This window comes from Malus domestica, chromosome 05 (genome assembly GCF_042453785.1).
Source record: "Malus domestica chromosome 05, GDT2T_hap1".
NCBI lineage: Eukaryota > Viridiplantae > Streptophyta > Magnoliopsida > Rosales > Rosaceae > Malus > Malus domestica.
In genome coordinates, this window is record NC_091665.1 from 40,663,465 (window position 1) to 40,688,949 (window position 25,485).

At 39.1% G+C, this 25,485-nt stretch overlaps 2 protein-coding genes and 1 long non-coding RNA gene across 12 annotated transcripts; 2 read left to right on the top strand and 1 right to left on the bottom strand.

Annotated features, from left to right (window-relative positions):
• The first annotated feature begins 12,579 nt into the window (after window positions 1-12,579).
• On the top strand, window positions 12,580-14,551 carry LOC103434989 (cytochrome P450 710A11-like). Its single transcript, XM_008373373.4, has one exon. The coding sequence runs from the start codon at window positions 12,762-12,764 to the stop codon at window positions 14,277-14,279; it is 1,518 nt and encodes a 505-aa protein (XP_008371595.2). The 5' UTR covers window positions 12,580-12,761; the 3' UTR covers window positions 14,280-14,551.
• Window positions 14,552-17,099: 2,548 nt separating this feature from the next.
• LOC114825177 (uncharacterized) lies at window positions 17,100-21,480 on the bottom strand. Of its 10 annotated transcripts, XM_070821435.1 has the most exons (11): window positions 21,023-21,433; window positions 20,674-20,768; window positions 20,238-20,334; window positions 20,111-20,152; window positions 19,904-20,011; window positions 18,992-19,265; window positions 18,524-18,762; window positions 18,174-18,392; window positions 17,961-18,059; window positions 17,793-17,873; window positions 17,100-17,691 (listed from the first exon to the last, which is right to left on the bottom strand). In XM_070821435.1, exons 6-11 carry the CDS (start codon window positions 19,263-19,265, stop codon window positions 17,215-17,217), a joined length of 1,389 nt encoding a protein of 462 aa, XP_070677536.1. In that variant the 5' UTR covers window positions 19,904-20,011; window positions 20,111-20,152; window positions 20,238-20,334; window positions 20,674-20,768; window positions 21,023-21,433; the 3' UTR covers window positions 17,100-17,214. The 10 variants fall into 10 exon arrangements, with proteins under 10 accessions (XP_070677536.1, XP_070677533.1, XP_070677534.1 ...); XM_070821432.1 differs by lacking the exon at window positions 20,238-20,334 and having other exon boundaries at window positions 21,023-21,480; XM_070821433.1 differs by lacking the exon at window positions 20,238-20,334 and having other exon boundaries at window positions 18,992-19,270; window positions 21,023-21,435.
• On the top strand, window positions 20,088-20,471 carry LOC139195795 (uncharacterized). Its single transcript, XR_011580823.1, has 2 exons — window positions 20,088-20,177; window positions 20,264-20,471. It is a non-coding gene; the product is annotated as an uncharacterized lncRNA (long non-coding RNA).
• Window positions 21,481-25,485: the final 4,005 nt, after the last annotated feature.

Genomic DNA, 25,485 nt, shown 5'->3' on the forward strand with positions numbered 1-25,485 from the left:
GTTTATTTATTTTTAATTTTTCATCTTCATGTCTTTTTTGGAAGTTATTTTTATTATTAATTGTGTCCATGCAAGCTAAAAAGTGCGATCCACTATTGCCACATGTACATTCAATTGAAAAATTAATTGAGACTTAATGGATGCGACATTTACCAACTTAAAATGATACTAAATGGTTGAGCTGTTTTAGGTACTTAATTCTTATTTTTATGTGAATTGTTGGTTTTATTTGAGTGCAATTGCACGGAAATTATAGAACCTTACTTGCACGAAAATTGCAAGAAAATAAAATAAAGTATCTTTTGATTTTGGGTGAAATTTGAGAAATTTTGAGAAATCTTATGGATTTTGAGAAATGTTGTATTGTGCTCGGAACATGAGTGTCACACTACATATTATTATATAAGTGGTGAAATTTTTTCATTTTTTAAGTTGTTAATTTTTTAAAAGTATCTAAGTACATGTGGTGTACCATTCAGCGTTAACACACTGAAAATTCTCTCATGAATTTGGCTTTTAACCTCCTTCGTTCGATTTGTTCTACAATAAATAAGCTCACATTGCAACCCCTGCCATGAGTTTGGATCCTTTTCGTGAGGATCCAGGGGATCCATGAAGCGTGTCCGTTCATTGTACATCGTGCGGTCATAAATCATTTTAAATATTTTTATTCAAAAATAAACATAAACAGTACTTGACTAAAACAGACCGTACGATGTACGATGAACATACATAATTAATAAGTAATTGATAAATATAAACAGTACTTGACAAAATCTGTCATCGCCTTCCGCCCTATGAATTAATAAGTATGCCCCATGCATCCAGTGTAAGCTTGGACATATGTATTGGACATATATTGTCACAACCCGTCCCAAAGACGTGTATTATTTATTTCTCGAGGACATGAAAGGACGGTTTTATCCTTAGACGTTGAGATTGTAGTGTGTGTGTGTGACTTATTATGAGACTTAGAGGTTATTTTGTGGTTTTGGGATTGGTGACCCACATAGACCACACACATAGGGATGGGCAAAATACTCATGGGTATGGGTAACCGCAGTTACCCGCCCATTTAAAGTTGACGGTTATGGTTATGGGTAACCGTTTAGACAAATAAACGGTTATGGGTATAACCGTTTATCCATGAAATTTAAATGGGTGGTTATGGGTATTATCCGCAGTTATAACGGGTATCCATCGGTTATGGGTAATATTCGCGGTTATAACGGGTATCCATTTACCCATTTAATTTAATATATGTAAAATTAAAAAAAAAATTAAAAACCCTCAGAGAATAAGTTACAACTCCGTCCCTCTCTCTCTCCGTCCCTCTCGACTTCGACTCAATTTTGTGATGAATTAGATGAAATTTGGTTGGTTTCGTATGGTTGTTTTTTGTTATCAGAAACACAGATTTATGAGTTGTTGCTAAAGGGTCTGTTGCTTTAAAAATCATTCGGGAATTCAGAAATAAGAAAGCTCTACTTTTACACTTCCTTTAGGCTCAATTTTCTCAGGTTCCTGAACTTCCATAATTTATTGGTTGCTATATAGAATAAAAAAAACTGATTGGTTGCTATATAGAAAAATATTGTTCGTAAACTATTATTTCAATTATTGGAATTAAATGAGGACTTAAATGATTAAAATAGGGAAATGTATGCTAAAATGTACTTATAACGGTGTTTAATTGTCAGAAAATGAAAATTATGACAAATTTTTCTTTTGTAATTTTCAAATTGTTAAAAAAAATAATGTAGACGGGCGAAAAAAAAAGGTAAATGGGTAAAAAAAGGATAAACGGGTGAAAAAACGGGTAAACGGGTAAATGATTATGGTTATGGTTAAATGGGTAAATGGTTATGGGTATGGATAACCGTTTATAAACGGTTATGGTTATGGGTATAACCATTTAAGTAATTATCCAACGGGTAAACGGTTATGCAGGTATAAATATAAACGGTTATGGGTAAATAATTGTGGTTACCCACCCGCCATAACCGTTGCCCATCCCTACACACACACACACAAACACTCACTCCCTCTCTTCTCTTCCGTACCCTCTCATCTCTCAGACTCTTTCTCTTTCCCTTACGTACGGACAAGCAACAAAGCTCACCTTCAAGCACGGATTGACGTTCTAAAGGTGAGATTCTTGTTCCTTGCAAGTCCCTGAGTACGTCTATACCATTCTTAAGACTTAAAACCGTGTTAAACCCGAGAAAACCTAACCTCGATTTCGTGCACTGTTCATGCACACGTAAAACTTTGTGTTTCAGGAAATTCTAAGGACATAGGAGGCTTAAGGAGGTCCTCATGAGTCTCGGGGTACTTTGTTGGAATGATTTGGATGTCAGAGGGCTAAGATCGACGTATATCTAGGTAAGCCGAACTATCGAGCTTTCTCGGGGAAAACCTAGTAGATTTTAGGCATTGAAACTTGTATAACGTGATTATACATGTTGTTAGCTTTCCAATGCTTCAAATTTCATGACAAATGGTGAAGAAATGAGTGAGAAAACAAGGTTTTTCGAAATCCCCAATTTCCAGCGACGGCGACGGTCGTTGGGGATTTAGGAATAAGACAACGGAATATTCCATCAATCCTGACGGAATATTCTGACACCGTCAGTTAGGATTAACGGTTACTGTTGGGTGTTAACGGAATATTATAGGGAATATTCCTAACGGCGGTTAGAGAATCTGTCAAGATTCCCTGCGCGTGGCCGCGCGTCATGCAGTGCATTCGCCAGCACGTGAGGGGTCCAAAAATTAATCTAAAAATTGAGGGGATGACCCTGAGATTGTGTAAGTCACTGTGGTATATTCATATACCCATTTTGAACTATGTATGAGAAGTTATTAGCTAGTTTTGTCTATATGCTCTAAAATAACGTTTTTATAGTTAACTCGTATATAGGTGAGACTTATCCCGAGGACAAGCATATCCAAGGGTGACTCGGGGGCTACGACCCTTCGACATACCAGTGACTGGGCTTTTGGTTTTCAGTATATATTTATATACTTGATATTTTCCCAGAAATATGCGTTTAAATGAATGTACGCCTTAAATGCCATACATATGAATTTATATTTCGTATATGTTTTGGTATGTGATGCATTATATATAAATGTGGTGTTGTGGATGCTCAGGTAAGCTCAGGTAAGTTATGTTTGGTTATGTGAATTATCGATGATGTGATATGTGATTAAATAATGTTGAGCTCATAAGACTGCATTGAGGGTGATTGTGATTTAGCCAGAGTTACGGCACATGCCTGTTTATTATGTCACCTCTGGCACCATATGCTCATAATGGATCCATTTTAGGTACACAGTCTTGTCGTACAAACCTTATTCATGGTTCCGACTCGTAGGTGACTAGCGATTTATCGTCCAGCTATTATGTGAGAGTAGTATTGAGCATGATTGTATTAGACCCATTATTGTTGTACAAACCTTTTTGTTTGGTTCAAACTCTTGTGCAGTATATTGTCGTATAGGTCATTATAGTGACTCCGGCTAGATTGATTTTGAGCTATGAATTCAGCCGTACAGATTACCACAGGGGTTCAGGCTAACATGTTATATTTCTATGAAATTATTCTTACCTAAATTGCTTACTCAGTTATATCTTGGCATGGCATACATATGAATATGATTATGTGAAGCATGAATTGAATTGATATGATTTCATATATATTTATGTATATGCTTTTACCTTGATTCTGGGAAAAATTATACATGTTTTACAGCGAGGGGTTAGATATGTTGATAAATGAAATAATTTTGTAAAACATTTGTTTTTGCCCACTCACGTTTTCTGTTTTGCGCCCCTCCAGGTTTTAAGTAAGCTTGCTATTGGTGGCTTGAGGACGTCGGCAGTTCTGACCTATCTAAATAATAGTAGGACATTCCTGGTACTGTATAACTAGTACTTGTCCTACTGGACTGCACCTAGACTTTTATGCTCTGATTAGGAGTATTTACTTTTGTAACTAACTCCTATCCCTTCCGGTTTAGTAGTGCACTCTAGTAATTCAGTTTTTAGTTATTCGTTTATTTCCTATCATTTTTGCTTCCGCACTGTGCACATGGCTACGTCACTCTCACGTGACGGCCAACATGTCTTGATCTCGATCGAGGTGTGTCAGTTTGGTATCAGAGCCTAGGTTTAACAGTCCTGTATAATTCTTGAATATTTAGATCCTTGTAATGTCTTATGTCAGAACTATGCCGCCTCGTAGAGAGCCTCGTCACTCAGCTGAGCCTAGTTTCCCTGATATTACTCAATTAGGGGAAACTATAGTTACTGCCCTTCAGACTGCATTCCGTCATCCCCAGATGACGCCTTTTGAAACTGTGTACAACTTGAAACTAAATCACTTCATTGGAAATGAAGGACATGAGGGGGCAGAAAAATGGCTTAATCATATTGAGAAGACCTTTCTTGTGATGCAGAGTCAGTGGAACTTTCCTTTTGATAGGTAGGTCGAGATGACTACCTGATTTTTTTTGGAGCAGCCTGCATCCTGGTGGAGACAGGGTTCTTACCAGTTGACCCCAGCGGAGATTGCAGACTGGGGAGTACTTAAAAAGTTGTTTAGGAAAAAGGTTCATTCCTCCTGAGTACATTGATCGTAAGAAACAAGAGTTCACTCATTTGAAACAAGGAAAAATGTCAGCTAATGAGTATTACAAGATGTTTACTGATTTGTCGAGATATGCTCCTGAGGTTGCTGCTAATCCGGTTGAGATGCTTTGTAGCTTCAGATTGGGTACTAAGAAGAAATGGCGTTCCATAGCGACATCGACTCACTGTGCCACTTACCAAGAGTTTTATGAGGCTCTATTGCGGATCGAGGACTCAGAGAACATGCCCAGTGAAAGTGAGGATGAGGAAGGAAAAAATGGGAACTAGAGGCGAGATGATAAAGGAAGAGGGCAAGCATTTCAGGGACCTTGCAAGACCCAGAACTTTAAGAGTAGTGGTGGTAGTTCCAGCTCTTCTAGCAGATGATTGAGTACTAATATGCAGATGAGAGGTGGTAGATTTACTGGAGGCCCTAGGTTCCAGAGGTAGAGAGATTTCAGTGGTCCAGGTGGTTCCGTTGCTCCTTTATGCCGCATGTGTAATATTAGGCATTTTGGGAAGTGTATGAGAGGCAACAATGGATGTTTTACTTGTGGACAGATGGGTCATAGGGCTGCTCAATGCCCTCAGAGTCAACAGAGACCCTAATAGCCTTCATTCCTACCATCTGCACCGACCCAGCAAGCTTCAGAATCTGGTGGTTATACTCAGACAGGACGAGGAGGTGCCTACCATTATCAGGGCGACACCGCTCCTTACACCTTATGACAATATCAGTACTCTCAGGATCCTCAGTATCAGAGTGGGTACCCTCATTATCAGGGAGGATCTATGTCTTATCAGCCACATTCAGCCGATGGATCTTAGTGGTACCAAAGGGGACAACCCCAGCAGGGAGATATTGCTGCTAGTAGTGCAGGATCTCCGGGGCAGTCTGGTCAGCAGAGACAGGGACGTGGTGCTCATGCCAACAGAGGTCACGATGGATGGCAGCAGAATCAGGGGCGTATCCCTAACATGTCACTGCAAGATGCCCTGAACAATCCGGATTTAATCATGGGTACGTTAAATATTCTTGGTCATTTTTCTAGAGTATTGATTGATTGTGGTGCTACACATTCTGTTATTTCTCATACATTTGCTCAAGTGACGCAACCACATCCTACACCTCTAGGATATGATTTAGAGTTTTCTATGCCTAGAGGGGATATATGTTTTGTGGATCGGGTATATCCAGGATGTCCAGTGATAGTAGAGGAGATTATTATGCCGGCTAATCTTATGTCGTTGGATATTATGGATTTTGATGTGATTTTGGGCACTGATTGGTTGCACTATAATCGTGCCAAGATAGATTGTTACTGAAAGATAGTCACATTTCATTGTCCTGGATTACCTGAAGTTACATTTGTAAGAGAGCCTAGTGGGGTGAGGCATGGTGTTATTTCTTCCATGAAAGCAAAGAGATTGTTGTCGAAAGGTTGTCAGGGATATTTAGCTCATGTAGTGTTGAATGATGATGCTCTTAGTAGTGTGGAGGATGTTCGTGTGGTCAGATATTTTCCGGATGTATTTCCTGAGGATTTGCCTGGATTGCTGCCAAATGGAGAGGTGGAGTTTGTTATTGATCTACTTCCAGGTACGAATCCTATATCCTTGACTCCTTATAGAATGGCTCCTGCTGAATTAAAGGAATTGAAAGTCCAGTTGCAAGAGTTAGTGGATAAAGGTTTTATTCAGCCTAGTACTTCACCTTTGAGAGCTCCAGTTTTATTTGTGAGGAAGAAAGATGGAACTTTGAGGTTGTGCATTGATTACAGGCAATTGAATCGGGTAACCATTAAGAACCGTTATCCATTGCCTCGTATAGATGATTTATTCGATCAACTCAGAGGTGCCTATGTATTTTCTAAGATTGACTTGAGGTAGGGTTACTACCAGTTGAAGATTAAAAATGAAGATGTCCCTAAAACTGCATTCAGGATTCGATATGGTCATTATGAGTTTCTTGTGATGTCATTCGGGTTAACTAATGCACCAACAACTTTTATGGATTTGATGAATCGAGTATTCCAGCCATATTTGGACAGGTTTGTTATTGTCTTCGTTAACGATATTCTGGTATACTCTAAGTCTAAGGTTGAGCATGTTAGACATTTGAAATTGGTGTTGAGCAGTTTGAGGGAATACCAGCTATATGCTAAGTTTAGCAAATGTGAATTTTGGTTGAATCAAGTGGCATTTTTGGGACATGTCATTTCTACTCAAGGCATTCAAGTGGATTCTCAGAAGGTGGCAGCTGTAGAGAATTGGGAGCAACCTCGAACTGTCACCGAGGTACAGAGTTTTCTTGGCCTAACGGGCTATTATAGACGGTTCGTTAAGGATTTTTTAGTGATTGCTTTGCCATTGACGAGGTTGACTCGAAAGGATGTTAAGTTTAAGTGGGATAACAAATGTGAGCAAAGTTTTCAGCAGTTGACGTGCTATCTCACTCATGCACCTGTTCTAGCACTTCCAGATGATAGCGGTAATTATGAGGTTTATAGTGATGCTTCTCTGAATAGTTTGGGTTGTGTATTGATGCAACATGGTAAGGTGATTGCTTATGCTTCGAGACAGTTGAAACCTCATGAGAAGAATTACCCTACGCATGATTTGGAGTTAGCGGCTATCATCTTTGCTTTGAAGATTTAGAGACATTATCTTTATGGTGAGAAATGTAAGATCTTCATAGATCATAAGAGTCTTTAGTATCTGTTTACTCAGAGAGATCTTAATCTTCGACAGCGGAGGTGGATTGAGTTACTTAGTGACTATGATTGCATGATTGAGTATCATCTTGGTCGTGCAAATGCAGTGGCGGATGTACTTAGTAGGAAAACTTCAGCCAGACTTAATGTCATCTATGATTGTCATGTTCCTCTTCTAGCAAATTTGAGGTCCACTAGAGTGGAGTTAGGAGTGGAAGATCGAGAAGAAGCCTTGCTTGCTAATTTTCAAGTTAGGCCAATTTTAATTGATCATGTGCTCGAGGCTCAGATGGATGATGATGAGACACAGGAAATAATTCAAGCAAGAAATCAAGGCAAAAAGAAAGATTTCAGGATTCGAGAAATTGATGGTATGCTTATGCAGGAAAGCAGAATGTATGTGCCAAATAATGCAGAGTTAAAGAAAGAAATTTTGGATGAAGCACATAATTCAGCATAAGCGATGCATCCATAAGGCACTAAGATGTATCATACCATTAGACCATTTTATTATTGGCCGAGTATGAAAAGAGAAATTGCCGAATATGTGAGTAGGTGTGCCATTTGCCAACAGGTTAAAGCTGAAAGGAAGAAGTCGTTTGGGTTGATGCAGCCATTTCCTGTTTTGCAGTGGAAATGGAAAAATATTACTATGGATTTTGTGTACAAGCTTCCTCGTACACATAATGGTTGTGACGACATTTGGGTGGTGGTTGATCGGCTTACTAAGTCAGCACATTTTATTCCAGTGAGGGAGAAGTATTCGTTAAGCCGATTAGCTAAGTTATTTATATCACAAATTGTGAAGTACCATGGTGTGCCAGTTAATATTATCTCAGATCGGGATCCTAGATTCACTTCCAAGTTCTAGATAGCATTCCAAAAAACTCTTGGTATGAGATTACTTTATAGTACGGCATATCACCCTCAGACAGATGGACAATCTGAGAGGACTATTCAGACATTAGAGGATATGTTGAGATCTTCAGTGCTGCAGTTTGGAGATAGTTGGCATGATTGTTTGGATTTGATGGAGTTCGCCTACAACAACAGTTATCATTCGAGTATTGGTATGGCACCATTTGAGGCACTATATGGGAAATCTTGTCGTACGCCTCTATGTTGGTCAGAGGTTGGTGAAAGAGTTTTAGTGGGCCCTGAGATTGTGGATGTGACTACTCAAAATGTTTAGGTAATTAAGTCTAACCTGAAAACGGCCCAAGATCGACAAAAGAGCTTAGCAGACAAGTATGCCACTGATCGGAAGTATAATGAAGGTGATTGGGTATTTCTGAAGCTATCACTTTGGAAAGGTGTTGTACGATTTGGAAAGAAAGGGAAGTTGAGTCCTAGGTACATTGGACCATATATGATCACCGAGCGAGTTGGTGAGGTTGCTTACAGGCTTGAGTTGCCTCCAGAGTTGTCCAAGGTGCACGATATATTTCATGTTTCGATGCTTCAACATTATGTTTCAGATCCTTCACATGTGATTCCTTCTCAACCTTTGGAAATTAATCCGGATTTGACTTATGATGAAACACCTGTGACTCTTTTGGATTGGAAGGATAAGGAACTAAGGAATATGACCGTGCACTTAGTGAAAGTTTTATGGAGAAATCATTTAGTGGAAGAAGCTACTTGGGAGACAGATGATCGGATGAGAGAGATGTATCCATGCTTATTTTATGATTATTAGTGGATGTAGTGGTTGTATGTAATTTCGATGACGAAATTTTATAAGGTGGGAAGATTGTCGTAGCCCGTCCCGGAGACGTGTATTATTTATTTCTCGATGACGTGAAAGGACGGTTTTATCCTTAGACGTTGAGATTGTAGTGTGTGTGTGTGTGACTTATTATGAGACTTAGAGGTTATTTTGTGGTTTTGGGATTGGTGACCCATGTGGACCACACATACACCACACTCAACAAGCAACAAAGCTCACCTTCGAGCACAGATCGACGTTCTAAAGGTGAGATTCTTTTTCCTTGCAAGTCCCTGAGTACGTCTATACCATTCTTAAGACTTAAAACCGTGTTAAACCTGAGAAAACCTAACCCCGATTTTATGCACTATTCATGCACACGTAAAACCTTGTGTTTCAGAGAATTCTAAGGAAATAGGAGGCTTAAGGAGGTCCTCACGAGTCTTGGGGTACTTCGTTGGAAGGATTTGGATGTCGGAGGGCTAAGATCGACATATATCTAGGTAAGCCGAACTATCGAGCTTTCTCGGGGAAAACCTAGTAGATTTTAGGCCTTGAAACTTGTATAACGTGATTCTACATATTGTTAGCTTTCCAATGGTTCAAATTTCATGAAAAATGGTAAAGAAATGAGTGAGAAAACAAGGTTTTTCAAAATCCTCAGTTTCCGGCAACGGTGACGGTTGCCGGGGATTTAGGAAGAAGACGACAGAATTTTTCGTCAATCCTGACAGAATATTCTGACGCCGTCAGTTAGGATTAACGGTTATCGTTGGGTTTTAACGGAATATTCCAGAGAATATTCCTAACGGCAGTTAGAGAATCCGTCAGGATTCCCTGCGCGTAGCCGCGCGTCTTGCTGGCGCATGGCGGCGCGTGAGGGGTCCAAAAATTAATCTAAAAATTTGGGGATGACCCTGAGGTTGTGTAGGTCACTGTGGTATATTCATATACCCACTTTGAACTATGTATGAGAAGTTATTAGCTAGTTTTGTCTATATGCTCTAAAATAACATTTTTATAGTTAATTCGCATATAGATGAGACTTATCTCGAGGACGAGCGTATCCAAGGACGACTCGGGGGCTACGACCCTTCGACATACCAGTGAGTAGGCTTTTGATTTTCAGTATATATTTATATACTTGATATTTTCCCAGAAATGTGCGTTTAAATGAATTTATGCCTTAAATGCCATACATATGGATTTATATTTCGTATATGTTTTGGTATGTGATGCATTATATATAAATGTGGTGTTGTGGATGCTCAGGTAAGCTCAGGTAAGTTATGTTTGGTTATGTGAATTATCGATGATGTGATATGTGATTGAATAATGTTGAGCTCATAAGACTGCACTTAGGGTGATTGTGATTTAGCCAGAGTTACGGCACATGCTTGTTTATTATGTCACTTCCCGCACCATATGCTCATATTGGATCCATTTTAGGTGCACAGTCTTTCGTACAGACCTTATTCATGGTTCCGACTCGTAGGTGACTAGCGATTTATCGCCCAGCTATTATGTAAGAGTAGTATTAAGCATGTATTACACCCATTATTGTTGTACATACCTTTTTGTTTGGTTCCGACTCTTGTGCAGTATATTGTCGTATAGGTCATTATAGTGACTCCGACTAGATTGATTTTGAGGTATGAATTCAGCCGTACAAATTACCACAGGGGTTCCGGCCAACATGTTATATTTCTATGAAATTATTCTTACCTGAATTGCTTACTCTATTATATCTTGTCATGGCATACATATGAATATGATTATGTGAAGCATGAATTGAATTGATATGATTTCATATATATATATATATATATATATATATATATATATTTATGTATATGCTTATATCTTGATTCTGGGAAAAATTATACATGTTTTACAGCAGGGGGTTATATATGTTGATAAATGAAATGATTTTGTAAAACATATGTTTTTGCCTACTCACGTTTTCTATTTTGCGCCCCTCCAGGTTTTAAGTAAGCTTGTTGTTGGTGGCTTGAGGACGTCGGCAGTTCTGACCTATCTAAATAATAGTAGGACATTCCTAGTACTGTATAACTAGTACTTGTCCTACTGGACTACACCTAGACTTTTATGCTCTAATTAGGAGTATTTACTTTTGTAACTAACTCCTATCACTTCCGGTTTAGTAGTGCACTCTAGTAATTCGGTTTTTAATTATTTGTATATTTCCTATCATTTTTGCTTCTGCACTGTGCACATGGCTACATCACTCTCACGTGACGGCCAACATGCCTTGATCTCGGTCGGGGTGTGTCATATATACACATAAGGCGAATTTGTGACACTTTTTTTTTCTTCATAACTTTCCACATACATTTTTGTTGGGCACACTCTATAATGTATGTTAAGAATTATTCTTCATACATTAAATTAGCATGTGTGTGGGCCTATTATCGTCAAAGGCGTGCGGATCCGCCTTGGGGCAAGATAGGTCAGCTAGCTCCCCTCCCAAGCTTAGAAATTCTATATGAAAAAGGTAGGTGCTATCATTTTAAATCTGAGATGTCTTTAAAAGTTGGACTCCAATTGCTCGAAGAATTGCTTCTATGGGCATTGGGCAGAGTTGATGGTAGCCGCATCCCTTTTTCAATAGGCTCACTTGGCATATGTCGACGTGCTCACTTAAAAACTATTGACATTAATCGACATGTGTGTTCGAAAGCTATTGGCATCTATCGACATACATGCAATATGACTTATCAAATGACCTCAGACCTACCAAGACTCGATAAAATACCGACTTGCGTGTTTATTTCGTCCAAAAAAATTTGCGGATTGCTCATATTATTCTTATTGACCCCCATAATATTTTCTAGATTTACGATTGGTCATTTGTAATCCCACATCACCTGGGGAAAAGGAGGTGATATGCCTTATATGTACATGTCCACATTCCTATAGTAAGATGTGTTTTGGGTGGAAGCCAAGAACAAATCCGTAAAAACGTGGCCCAAAGCGAATCATATCTTACTATGCGGATTGAGATGTGACATCATTGTTGTACTGCAACTGCATGTGCATGTGCATGTGCATGGGCTTGTCATTGTTCCTTACATCAAATTTGTCCCTTCTACTATTATTGCCAATAGTCACTTTCTTAATTTTAATTTCCACTAAATCATTCAACCATCCACTATATTATAGTTGTTCGCTTGATTTCTCATCTTATAGACGACTAATTTTTTTATTTTTTTAATACGTTTAAACATGAAAGTTTAATTGGAACTCTGTAGTATATGAGTTTAGTCCAAATATAATCATTGTAAAGTTGATTATCTCACAACATGATTTTCTGTACTTAAGTTCGAATTTTTTTTTTTAAATCAATTAAATTACAATAGCTTTTAAAAAATAACACGAGGGGTTGATCTATATATTATCAATAAAATATTTTATTTTACAACAAGATTTTAATTAATTGAATTATCTAGGTCAGCTCCTCAGCTATCCAGCTGGACCTCCGCCCCACTCCGCCACTGTATATATATTCTCCTCCCACAGCTTCAAACTACATTTTCAGTTGGAGAAAGCCCAGAACTTGCAACAACAAATGCCATCTCTTCCGACCCCAACTTTTTCTTCCTAGACTCCCTGGCCCTTCCTTACTATTTATACCCATCCACACACTCTCAAAAGCCAAACTATAAACTCCCTCCCGACGGCGATGACGGCGACTTCACTCCTCCCGCTCCTCCCCTACGCCGCCACCTTCCTCCTCTTCCTCCTCCTCCTCGAACAACTCTCCTACCTCTCCAAAAAACGCTCCCTCCCGGGCCCCACCGTCGTCCTCCCTTTTCTTGGCAACGCAATCCCCCTAGTCCGCAACCCGACCCGCTTCTGGGACATCCAATCATCTCTCGCCAAGTCATCCCCCGACGGCCTCTCCGCCAACTACATCTTCGGCCGCTTCATCCTCTTCGTCCGCGACACCAACCTCTCCCACAAAATCTTCGCTAACGTCCGCCCCGACGCCTTCGCCCTCGTGGGCCACCCCTTCGGCAAAAAACTCTTCGGGGAACACAACCTCATCTACATGACTGGCCAAGCCCACAAGGACCTACGACGTCGTATAGCTCCTAACTTCACCCCAAAAGCCCTCTCCACGTACACTGCGCTCCAGCAGATCATTATCCTCCGACATCTGAAGAACTGGCTCCGAATATCATCACGGTCCGGCCAGGACCCGGTCCCGCTGCGGTTCCTGGTCCGCGACATGAACCTCGAGACCTCCCAGACAGTTTTCGTCGGGCCCTACCTTGACCCCGCAGCCCGCGAGCGGTTCAAGTCCGATTACAATTTCTTCAACGTCGGCCTGATGAAGCTGCCGATCGACCTCCCCGGTTTCTCTTTTCGTAACGCGCGACTTGCGGTGAGCCGACTGGTCGAAACGCTGTCGGATTGCGCCAAAGAGAGTAGGAAGAGAATGGACAATGGAGGCGACGACGTCGAGCCTACTTGTCTAATCGATTTCTGGATGCACGGAACCGCGGGTGAATCTGGGTCGATCGAACCGGCTCCGGCTCACGCCAGCGAGGCCGAGATAGGTGGCCACCTATTCGACTTCCTCTTCGCGGCTCAGGACGCTTCGACGTCGTCGCTGCTGTGGGCGGTGACGCTGCTCGACTCGCACCCGGAGGTCCTGGAGATGGTCCGGCAAGAAGTAGCCGGGATTTGGTCGCAGGAGTGTGACTCTCCGATAACGGCCGAAATGCTCTCGAAAATGAAGTACACCCACGCGGTGGCGCGCGAGGTAGTGAGGTACAGAGCTCCTGCGACGATGGTCCCGCACATTGCTGCCGTTGACTTTCCGTTAACGGAGACGTATACGATCCCTAAAGGCACCATTGTGTTCCCCTCGGCTTTCGAGTCATGTTTTCAGGGCTTCACGGAGCCGGAGCGGTTCGACCCAGACCGGTTTTCGGACGAGAGGCAGGAGGACCGGGTTTACAAAAGGAATTACTTGGCGTTCGGGGCCGGGGCCCACCAGTGCGTGGGACAGAGGTACGCCTTGAACCACCTTGTACTCTTCATCGCGATGTTCTGTACGTTGATTGATTTCAGGAGGCACAGAACGGACGGCTGCGATGACATCGAGTTTGTCCCGACTATCTGCCCCAAAGACGACTGCATGGTTTTCCTGTCCCCGAGATGCACGCGATTCCCCGCCGCCTCTTCGCCATGAGCGATTAGTCAAAAATGCCCTGGTTGCGTCGGATTTAATTTGTTCGTTTTAAGGTTTACAAGAAGTTTCTAGGGTCCGGTCAAACAACGAGCTCTTCCGTCGTCGTTTCGTGCGTTCAATTGTGGGTTTCTCATTTGTGTACAGATGTTTGAGATGGAGGGCTACGATTCTTTGGAAAAAGTGTGTATTGTTACGTCCATTTGGTGGATACTTGGTGGATGATCGAGACGATAATCCTTCCGTTTAATGTTATTTAATTGTTTTATTGGCCAGCCTTGTTTATCTTGAATATTTAAACCATGACATAACAACAGTCTAAGTAGCACGTGATGATAAAAGTGCCATCGATGCATGCAATGGGCGGATAGAATTTCAACCATGTCGAAAATACAATCAGGTACATCAAGTGTTATAATATAAGTGTATGGATATTTAGAACAAAAAAAAAAAAATATTCAACCACTTGTATATCGTGATTGCTTGATCTCCGGATTCCCACAAAGAGGATTATTTTCCCAAATCAAAGGGAATTGGATCCTCTCCTGAGCGGGAGATTAGGATCCTCCTGACCCAATAACACGGGCCATTGTATTTTGATAAAACGGCTACAAATAAGGAATCATTCTAAAAATTATAATAATTGTAACCGTTGAATTAAAATCCAACGATCCGTGTTAGTAGGTCAGGATCTTGATTTCCTGCTCAAGAGAGGATCCAATTCCAAATCAAAGAAGTTGCATGCATGGTGGAGCCAGTCCCTGTCGTATGTATTTACTACAAAGTATGACTTGAATAGGTAAAAAGTTCATCAGTACTGTTACAGTACAGTAGAGAATTTGTGGACAGATTGCTTTTAAAAGTGTGAGACAAGACGAGGAAAGCGGAACGAATCGTTTGCTTGCTGCTGTGTTTGTGTTGGTCAAACTTGTTCCTTTTTAGGGTTAGGGTTAGGGTTTCTGCAAAGTTACCTGGTGCTGTCAAGGATCTGTATGCATGCGTGCCTTGTGCTTTACGGTCTGCGGCATGACAATATATAGCAGTATATGATTTGCGACATAACAATGTGATTTCACTGGTTTGGATCCAGTGTTTGCCTATTGGTTCACCAGAAAAAAGTCATCTCTCTTTAACGGGTTTCTCAACCGGCCAGCCTGCCTAAACTTCGCAAACTAAGTAAGAAATTGTTTGATAAACATTTCGTTTTTACTTTTTATTTTTACTAATCGCAATTCAATTTTATAAATACTGCAACCCAGCTGCAGTTTTAATGGTTGGTTGTGCTGTTCCAATTGATTGAAAAAACTGAAAATTAAAATTTGAAAATTTTAATAAACAAAAATTTTGTGTGGTGATGATGTGTGAGTGGTCCCTAATATATGGATTTAATTACATTAAATTTTCAAAAGCTAAATATTGCTGTCACAACATCATTTGCAATGACGCATGCACGTTAATTAGGATTAGTTTATTGTTTGTATTTTTCTTTTTGCTAGGAAGATTATGTTTGTGTTCAAGTTGTCCACTCTCACGATGCTACTTTCTATCTTTATATTATTATTCGAAAGTTCAAATTCTTTATGTGTGGTTTCTGGTCAGAAGTTTTTATATTTGTCAACTCGATCTTTCCAGAAAATTAAAAAACTTCTTCGTATACATTCCGTATGTTTGTAGTCAAACAGAGACGTTTGACTTCTTACATGTAACTAATCATTTCTACTCATATACAAATCATAGTTTAATACTTATACAAATATAATTCAATAAAAGAAAACGGTGTGATTGGGCAAGAAATGAATTATGTTACCACATATGGTATGGCAACTTTAATAATCATCTTTAGGCAATTCACATTTGTTACCTATCATTTTCATGCAATGGGGACGAATTATGAATAATTTAGTGCCACATGGATAATTTGGGTTTGAGATAGACATAATTCTTTATTTTGGTATCTAAGATTTAAAATCGATAGAACTTGTCACATGAACGAAGTCAAAGATTTGTGTGAATGGGGGCATCCTCAAACAACAAAGTCATAATTAAAAAGCTCAAGAATTTACTAAGAATTTACTAAACACTATACTAATATGCCTAATAACTAATCCAACCAACAATTCAATTAACCAATACCAATAAGCATACAAATTATTCAACAAATAAACATTTAATTCAACTAATCATATGAATAAATGTATACCCATATTCATAGAATTCATAATTTCATTCATCAATAATCATAGAATTCATATCAGTAATCAATAACCAATAATCATATTAGTGCATTACCATATGATTCCACTAGTAAAAAAAACACTTTGCGTGACGTAGGTCCTTCGTCGCGCAAAGTCATAAAAACGTCACGCAAGTTTTTGCACGACGAACCTTCGTCACGCACCACACGTCGCGCCAAGCCTGTGAAAGCAGGGTTTGCGTGACGAAGAAGTTGCATGCGTCGCGCAAAGCCACTTTGCGTGACGCACTTACCTACGTCGCGCAAAGTAGCTTTGCGTGACGTACATCTACGTCACGCAAAGCTACTTTGCGTGACGACGAAGAAGTTGCCTGCGTCGCTCAAAGCTACTTTGCGCGACGTATATGCGTCACGCAAAGATATTTGCGCGACGTAGGAAACTTCTTCGTCGTCACGCAAACTGTTTTTTGGACAAAAAAATTGCATGACGTAGGATTTTGCGTCACGCAAAGGCACTTTGCGTGACCTATGCAACTTCTTCGTCACGCAAACTTTTTTTTTTTTGGGACAAAAAAAGTTTTGATATAATTTTTAATAAATACTGTAATTCAATTCTAAAAAATAAATAATAAACCAATAAAAAGTATTTAATTATAAACTACATAAAAATATACATACAACATGTCCGAACAAAAAAAGAAAAAACTACAATAAGTAGTCTTCTAGGTTTGATACATCAAACTACTAGGTATCAGTTGGATGAAATGGCTGGGAAGTCGAAGGTGGAACAAGATCAGGTGATGGCATCTGGATTTGAAGACCGGATATCGCTAAGGCCTGTAGAATCATATTCATCTTGTCGTCATGGGTCCTAACCTGAGCCTTCATCTGCTCGTTCTCGGCCCTCAACTGCTCGTTCTGAACCTTCATCTGCTCATTCTGGGCTACAAGCTGACCTTTTAAGGTTGTCACTTCCTCCTTCAGAGCATTGACCTCTCCTGTGGTCGATCTGGAAGAGGAGGCACCCGTTTCACGAACACGCGCCTTCCCCATGCCCCGAACAACTTTGCCATGACGACGACCGAACTTCTGATTCAGGACCTCAGTCATGATCTCAAAACCTGCATCATCGGATACAGTGACGTCCTCAATCGGGGTATCCGGGGGAAGTTGCGATGTTGCTTCTTGGAGAACAACATCACGCTTTTCCACCATAGAAGCCTGTAATAATAAAGAAAAAACATATAATGTTTAATAACAAAATATAAATATTATTTGAACGATTCATAAATATAAGAATAATAACAATTACATATACTTACATAAAGCTGCTCACTGGTCTCATCGCCAGGTTGAACGTAAACGTCATTGAACACGTCGATCTCTGGGAACTTAGAACCCTCCTGAAGAAAAAAAAAACATTAAGAAAATTTTATTAATCAATAATAAAAAATAAATTGTATAAAATTTCAAAAGTAATATACTTTTACCTCACGTCGTGCCTCAAGCCTATACGAAAAGGGTTTCGAACCGGAATGGTGGAGAAGTGTCTTTGACTCCCGAGCAATCTTGCCAGCAATAGATTTCTTCTGTGAAACACATAATATAGATGTTAGTGTGACGATTTAAAAGCAATTATTTTAAAATGCTTAAAAAAATAACTAAAACATTAATGAATTATTATTAAAATATTATGTACATACCACAAATTTTGGGTCCGTAAAATGGTTGCAAAGCCACTCCCAATCCTCTCGCCGGTCCGCCAACTCGGATGGGCAACCCTGTAGGCGAGCAGTCTCCACATCACCCCATATCTTAAAATGCGCATGAAGATCGCTCTTCCAATTTTTGTACCGGTTTGCAAAGGTCTCATCTAAGTAGGTGATGACCTCGGGGGATATGTCCTTAAAATCAAAATTGACCTACAAATATGAAAAACAACAAAATAATAGTAAGAAATTTAATAATATTAAGATAGTACACTTTGGCTTATAATATTTGTAAACATAATTGAAAAAAAAAATGACAAAAGGCTAAAAATTAATATACTAACCGACAACTTGTCTCGCACCAGTATCTTCGTCTCCTCGGGAATTTCTGCCCAAGATTTCCATTGCATAGGACAACAATTTTTAATAACATAACCACAGCTAGTAACGACGATACTATGTTGCTGTGAGGTAGCCGCTCCACGATGTCGCGAGTCATATGCAATCTTGATCAAGGAGGCGGACAGACGTACCATTTGTGCCGCCTTCAGCATTCGATTAGGCCCCCTGGTGTTTTTTTTAGCTGCCCAAAAAAACTATGGTGAAAACCCTAAGCTTAAATTTCTACAAAAAATTCTGCAAAACCTCCCCTAACAATATATCATTTCCCAAAACCTTAAAAAAGTAAAATAACAGTAATTCACAACCCGTAACAGATTTTCACAATCCAGCAGATTTTCACAATCATAAAAATAATAATTTTAAAATGAAAAAAAAATACAACATAATGAGAATTAGAAAAAAAAAACTACCTGGAGGGGAGCCCCCATCCTCGACTCTGGATGACGAGGAACTGTGAATAGAAGACTCTGAATCACGGCGGCGCCGGTGAGGCCGCCGTGCATTGAGAAACTGAACGGACACTGATGACGTCGATGATAATGGCACCTGGGATGTCGTAGCAGTAGCCTCAATGAAAGGTGTAGGCTCCCCAATCAATGGAGCACTCACGGCCGGAGCAGTAGATGGTGATAATGCGGGAGGCGCATTGGTCACACTCCTACGACGAGTGATCAACCGCGACATCTACACTTTTTGAACCATAAAAATATAACATTAGAAACTAATCCTTTCTTGCATTTGAAACTAGAAGAAAAAGGCAAGAAAACTGAACAAATAAACCATGTGTGAAAAAATTGCAAGACTGCTCACTACATGTGCTCTAGTCATCCCGGAGATGACAGCAGGAGACACAATGATTTTAACAAACATATAACGCAACCTTCCACCTGATTCCAGGCAGAAGAATAACAAAATTATGTTAACAACCAACTAGGCAGTAATCACCGAAAACATATCCAAATACACTAGTACTCTCTATTCATTCTTCCATTTAACAGCATGCCATTTCAGCAGTTTAAACAAAACTTGACATATGCCCGATCAGCAATTTAGCACTTGTCAAGCAACTTTCGTAATAAACTTAGCTGAGTTACGCTTATATACAAAATAACAAGCTAGTGAATATGCAAACAACAATGTAACACCTGTAATCCCACCCCACCCACCCCTGACCAAACCTCACTTAATTTAGAAGACCAAGAGACACATACAATTTAATTGCAATTTAGTAATTGTGGTAAGTTTAATCCCAACTAGTTTTCCTTGTAACTTCGCCGCAAAAATGAATTACGTTTTTATATAAGTGAAAAATAAAAACAAACCTGAAAGGTTTCCCTGATTAATGAATACTCCAAGCCATGCTCTCTTTCAACAGCGCATGATATTCTTCTTCTTAAGCCATCTACGCGGATGAGGTACAAATCTAGGTACTAAAGAAAAGAAGCTCAATGAACAAAGATATTAAAAAATATTGTCACATGTTTAGATACAAAGACAGAAAGAAAAATCAATTATAAGAACATATGTACCTCATCAAGGGTTAAAGTGCATAGCAGAGACTTCTCAAAGACCTGAGGACGAGCAACAATTTAAAAGGTACTCTACACATTTTTCAAGAAATCATAATGGAATTGTATTTCTATTGGTTCATTTTACGTTTATTCATTTTTGGTTTGGTAAAGGCATCCACTGGAGTTGTATTGAAAATTGAGTCTTCACTGGAGAATATTCTGGCTGAGACTGGAGACCAAGTCTAATGAGAAGCAAAGCCCAATAGTAAGTTACCTATTGGCTCTACAGTTTGATGTACTAGTTCCTTAACACACGAAACATATCAAGAGTTAAATTTTTGGCATTTCTGTAAATTCAAAGCTGAATAGTGCCCATTCATCCCTCACTGTAAACCAAAACCCTCGCCCTCCTTTTCTTACATATATCATATTAAGGGAAATTTTGAAAAGAAAAGGCAATTACATAACAGCAACGTCAGGAATACCATATTAAAACCATTCAAAGAAGGAAACCCCACAAGTAGGTGAGGCTGCTGAGAAACTGCTGTTTACAATTAGGTGAGGGACAGTGATAGGCTCACCCTCAAGCTAATTTATACGGAGCAGCAAAGAACGTCAAGCCGGAACCGTCTGCAGGAACCGTCAAGCCTTGGAGATTTTGACAAGCAGGAACCGTCTGCACACAGAGGGAGAAAAACACCACACAAGAACGTCAAGCCTTCGAATGTTGGAGACTCAATTGCTATTTCAACCAAACCAACATTTGCATAAATTAATCAGTAAAACCCATCTCATAAAATCAGAGATATTGAGAGTTATTGGAGACTAAACAAAACCCATCTCATAATCATAAATTAATCAGTCAAGCCTTCGAGATTTGCATCAGCTAAATTCAGTAACCAGACCAACATTTGCATCAGAAACCCTTACCTTGAATTTGAGACTTGATTCACGTCGGCTTCGAGATTCGTGTGGCTGCGGTACTGGGTTCAAGATTTGGGGATCAAGGCGAAAATGAGAGATAGAGGAGATGAGGACTACGGGAAGAGTAGATGAGGATTATGGAAAGGGGAGATAGAGTGACGGGGAAGATAGAGCGAGAGGGCGAGAGGGAAAGATAGAGCGAGAGGGAGATACGGGAAAGGGGAAAGGGGAAAGATGAAGCATTTGCGGATCCACAATTAAGAAATTTTCTTTTGCTGCAACTAATTGGGATGAAGGATTATGCGGGGAAAGATGAAGATAATGCGAAAGGGGAAGAGTAGATGAGGGAAAGATATAGCGAGAGGGAGATACGGGAAAGGGGAAAGATGAAGGATTATGCGAAAGGGTAGGGGAGATACGGGAAAGAAAGAGCGAAAGGGAAGAAATAGGTCAACGAGTTCAGCGCCAAAAATTTTCATTATTCACCTATTTTTCATTATTCACCGCCAAAATTATCAAGTTTGCGTGACGTAGGTATACAATTTGACGTCGCGCAAAGTGGTTTTGCGCGACGATTACATTAAAGCGTCACGCAAGTTATTTTTATTTTTAAAAAATTATTAAAAATTTTACTGAAAATGTGATTTTACTCCATTCAAGTTCAATTCTTTTTTTTACTTAAACCCCACAATAATATATTTTTCTAACAAAAATCCATAATAATTTTTTAACATATATATCATTCAATCTCTTAAGTGTTATAACTACAAAATAAATAAATTAAAATCTACATAGTAAATATATATACCACTGAACTTGAAAGGAAACGCACTGTACGAAAATATTTTGAACGATCCAACCGTCAAACTTGTTTGTATATGATTCGAGATCGCGTATGCCAAAAATGGCAACAAACGAACATGCAAATATCAAGTAACGGGGACAAAATATTTCGACGGTTATAAACGAAAAATCACGATTTAACGGTACATTTAACTCCGATTTTGATGATTTTTTACAGATACATTCCTTGACCCTTTATGAATACAATGAACATATTCGATCGTCAATTTAAAGTATTTACACAAGTGGATACCACAAAATATTAAGTTATACTTAATGAAAATATAATTAAACTTTAAGTGTTAGTAAACCAATTGTTTTGATAGGAAACGCATTGTACGAAATTAATTTCAACGATCCAACCGTCAAACATGTTTTTATATGCTTCAAGATCTCATACGCCAAGAATGGCAAAAAACGAACATGCAGAGATCAAGCAACAAGACAAAATATTTCGACGGTTATAAACGAAAAATCACGATTTAGCGGTACATTTAACTCCGATTTTGATGAATTTTTACAGATACACTCCTTGACCCTTTATGAATACAATGAACATATTCGATCGTCAATTTAAAGTATTTACACAAGCGGATACCACAAAATATGAAGTTATACTTAATGAAAATATAATTAAACTCTAAGTGTAGTAAATCAATTGTTTTGATGGGAAACGCATTGTACGAAATTAATTTCAACGATCCAACCGTCAAACATGTTTTTATATGCTTCAAGATCTCATACGCCAAGAATGGCAAAAAACGAACATGCAGAGATCAAGTAACATGACAAAATATTTCGACGGTTATAAACGAAAAATCACGATTTAGCGGTACATTTAACTCCGATTTTGATGAATTTTTACAGATACACTCCTTGACCCTTTATGAATACAATGAACATATTCGATCGTCAATTTAAAGTATTTACACAAGCGGATACCACAAAATATGAAGTTATACTTAATGAAAATATAATTAAACTCTATGTGTTAGTAAATCAATTGTTTTGATGGGAAACGCATTGTACGAAATTAATTTCAACGATCCAACCGTCAAACATGTTTTTATATGCTTCAAGATCTCATACGCCAAGAATGGCAAAAAACGAACATGCAGAGATCAAGCAACAAGACAAAATATTTCGACGGTTATAAACGAAAAATCACGATTTAACGGTACTTTTAACTCCGATTTTGATGATTTTTTACAGATACACTCATTGACCCTATATGAATACAATGAACATATTCGATCGTCAATTTAAAGTGTTTACAGAAGCGGATACCACAAAATATTAAGTTATACTTAATGAAAATATAATTAAACTCTATGTGTTAGTAAATTAATTATTTTGATGGGAAACGCATTGTACGAAATTAATTTCAACGATCCAACCGTCAAACATGTTTTTATATGCTTCAAGATCTCATACGCCAAGAATGGCAAAAAATGAACATGCAGAGATCAAGCAACAAGACAAAATATTTCGACGGTTATAAACGAAAAATCACGATTTAACGGTACATTTAACTCCGATTTTGATGATTTTTTACAGATACATTCCTTGACCCTTTATGAATACAATGAACATATTCGATCGTCAATTTAAAGTATTTACACAAGTGGATACCACAAAATATTAAGTTATACTTAATGAAAATATAATTAAACTTTAAGTGTTAGTAAACCAATTGTTTTGATAGGAAACGCATTGTACGAAATTAATTTCAACGATCCAACCGTCAAACATGTTTTTATATGCTTCAAGATCTCATACGCCAAGAATGGCAAAAAACGAACATGCAGAGATCAAGTAACATGACAAAATATTTCGACGGTTATAAACGAAAAATCACGATTTAGCGGTACATTTAACTCCGATTTTGATGAATTTTTACAGATACACTCCTTGACCCTTTATGAATACAATGAACATATTCGATCGTCAATTTAAAGTATTTACACAAGCGGATACCACAAAATATGAAGTTATACTTAATGAAAATATAATTAAACTCTAAGTGTTAGTAAATCAATTGTTTTGATGGGAAACGCATTGTACGAATTAATTTCAACGATCAAACTGTCAAACATGTTTTTATATGCTTCAAGATCTCATACGCCAAGAATGGAGAATGTTTTGAAGAGAGATGGGGGAGGGAGGTAACTGATTAAATGAAGTAAGAAAAGGTCGTTGACTTTGCGCGACGCCACCTACGTCACGCAAAACAGCTTTGCGTGACGTAGGTCAACCTCCGTCACGCTAAGCTGGTTTGCTTGACGTAGGTGGCCTTGCGTCGCGCAAAGTCAATGAAAAAACGGTAAAGCAATCTATATTTGGCGCCAAAATCTTGCGGGACGCACAAAACGTCGCACAAACGGCCTTTGCGTGACGGCAAGTTGCGCGACGTCGGTCTTGGTCGCGCAAAACAAGTTTGCGCGACGTAGGTTCAGTTAAGTCGCGCAAAACACCTTTGTGTGACGTCGGTCTTCGTCGCGCAAACTTCCGTCGCGCAAAGTCCGTTTGCGCGACGCTTTGTGTTTGACGTCACGCAAACATACTTTGCGCGACGAATTTGGCTGCGTCGCGCAAGTTTTCGTCGCGCAAAGTGTTTTTTCTACTAGTGTTCTATATTTCTATACCAATTAAACAAAAATTTGTCTTAAATAATTAATTAGGGTTAGGGATTATAGATTTAGGAATTAACAAATTTACCTAAATATATATATGTCGGCTAAAGAGTGGCTGGCTGGAGTGGTTGGCTACTAGCGTGGCTGCACTGCATTGGCTGCATGTTCCGTTCCATTTCAAGCTGTTGGGAATTTGGGGGCAGAGCAGCATCACACTGCTCTCTGATTGGCAAAGGCAAATAAAAATGAAATGGGGATGGAATAGGGGTGGACCGTGGGGACAAGCGGTCCCCCACTATACATACTTCTTTTTTTTCAAACACATACGAAACAACGTTGTTTCGTTTACTTTTTTTTGAATTTTTTTTACCCAGCTCTACTGCTGCAGAACCAGTATTGAAAGTCAAGAGTAGGTATTCCATATGCAGCATCAATATACGCAGTGCAGCATAAGTCATCCCGTATCGTATAATAAAAGTCAAGAGTGGGTATCCGGAGTTGTTTGTTAGGTTGATGATTAGGGTGTAGTTGTCACTGTACTTCTAGTTAGATCTTGTATCTTTATTCCCATACTTCTAGGGTGGTTAGAAGCTTTTTGCCTTACCTTATTTCTGCTCCTTGTTTTATGGAGTTGCCATGTAGGAGTGATTCAAGGGTGATCAGTGTGTTGATCACACCTTGCTCTATATATCTTGTATTTTTGTGTTGTTGTTTATCTGAAAAGGTATATACAAACAAACACTTAAAACTCAACAACCAGATCGGTTTGAACAGAACTAGAAAAATCTTAGTGGGGGTTTTGCTGTTGCAGAACCATATCAATTTGAGCTGAATCAGAAAAATCTCAGTGGGGGCATCCGCCCCTAGACCCATGGTAGCTCCGCCCTTGACTGGTCATTAAGTTTGTCTATCATCAATCATTTTGGCTATCCCTGTGAAAATCTATGTTAAATAATGAGGAAATAATAAAAATACCCTCAATTTGTTGTCAAA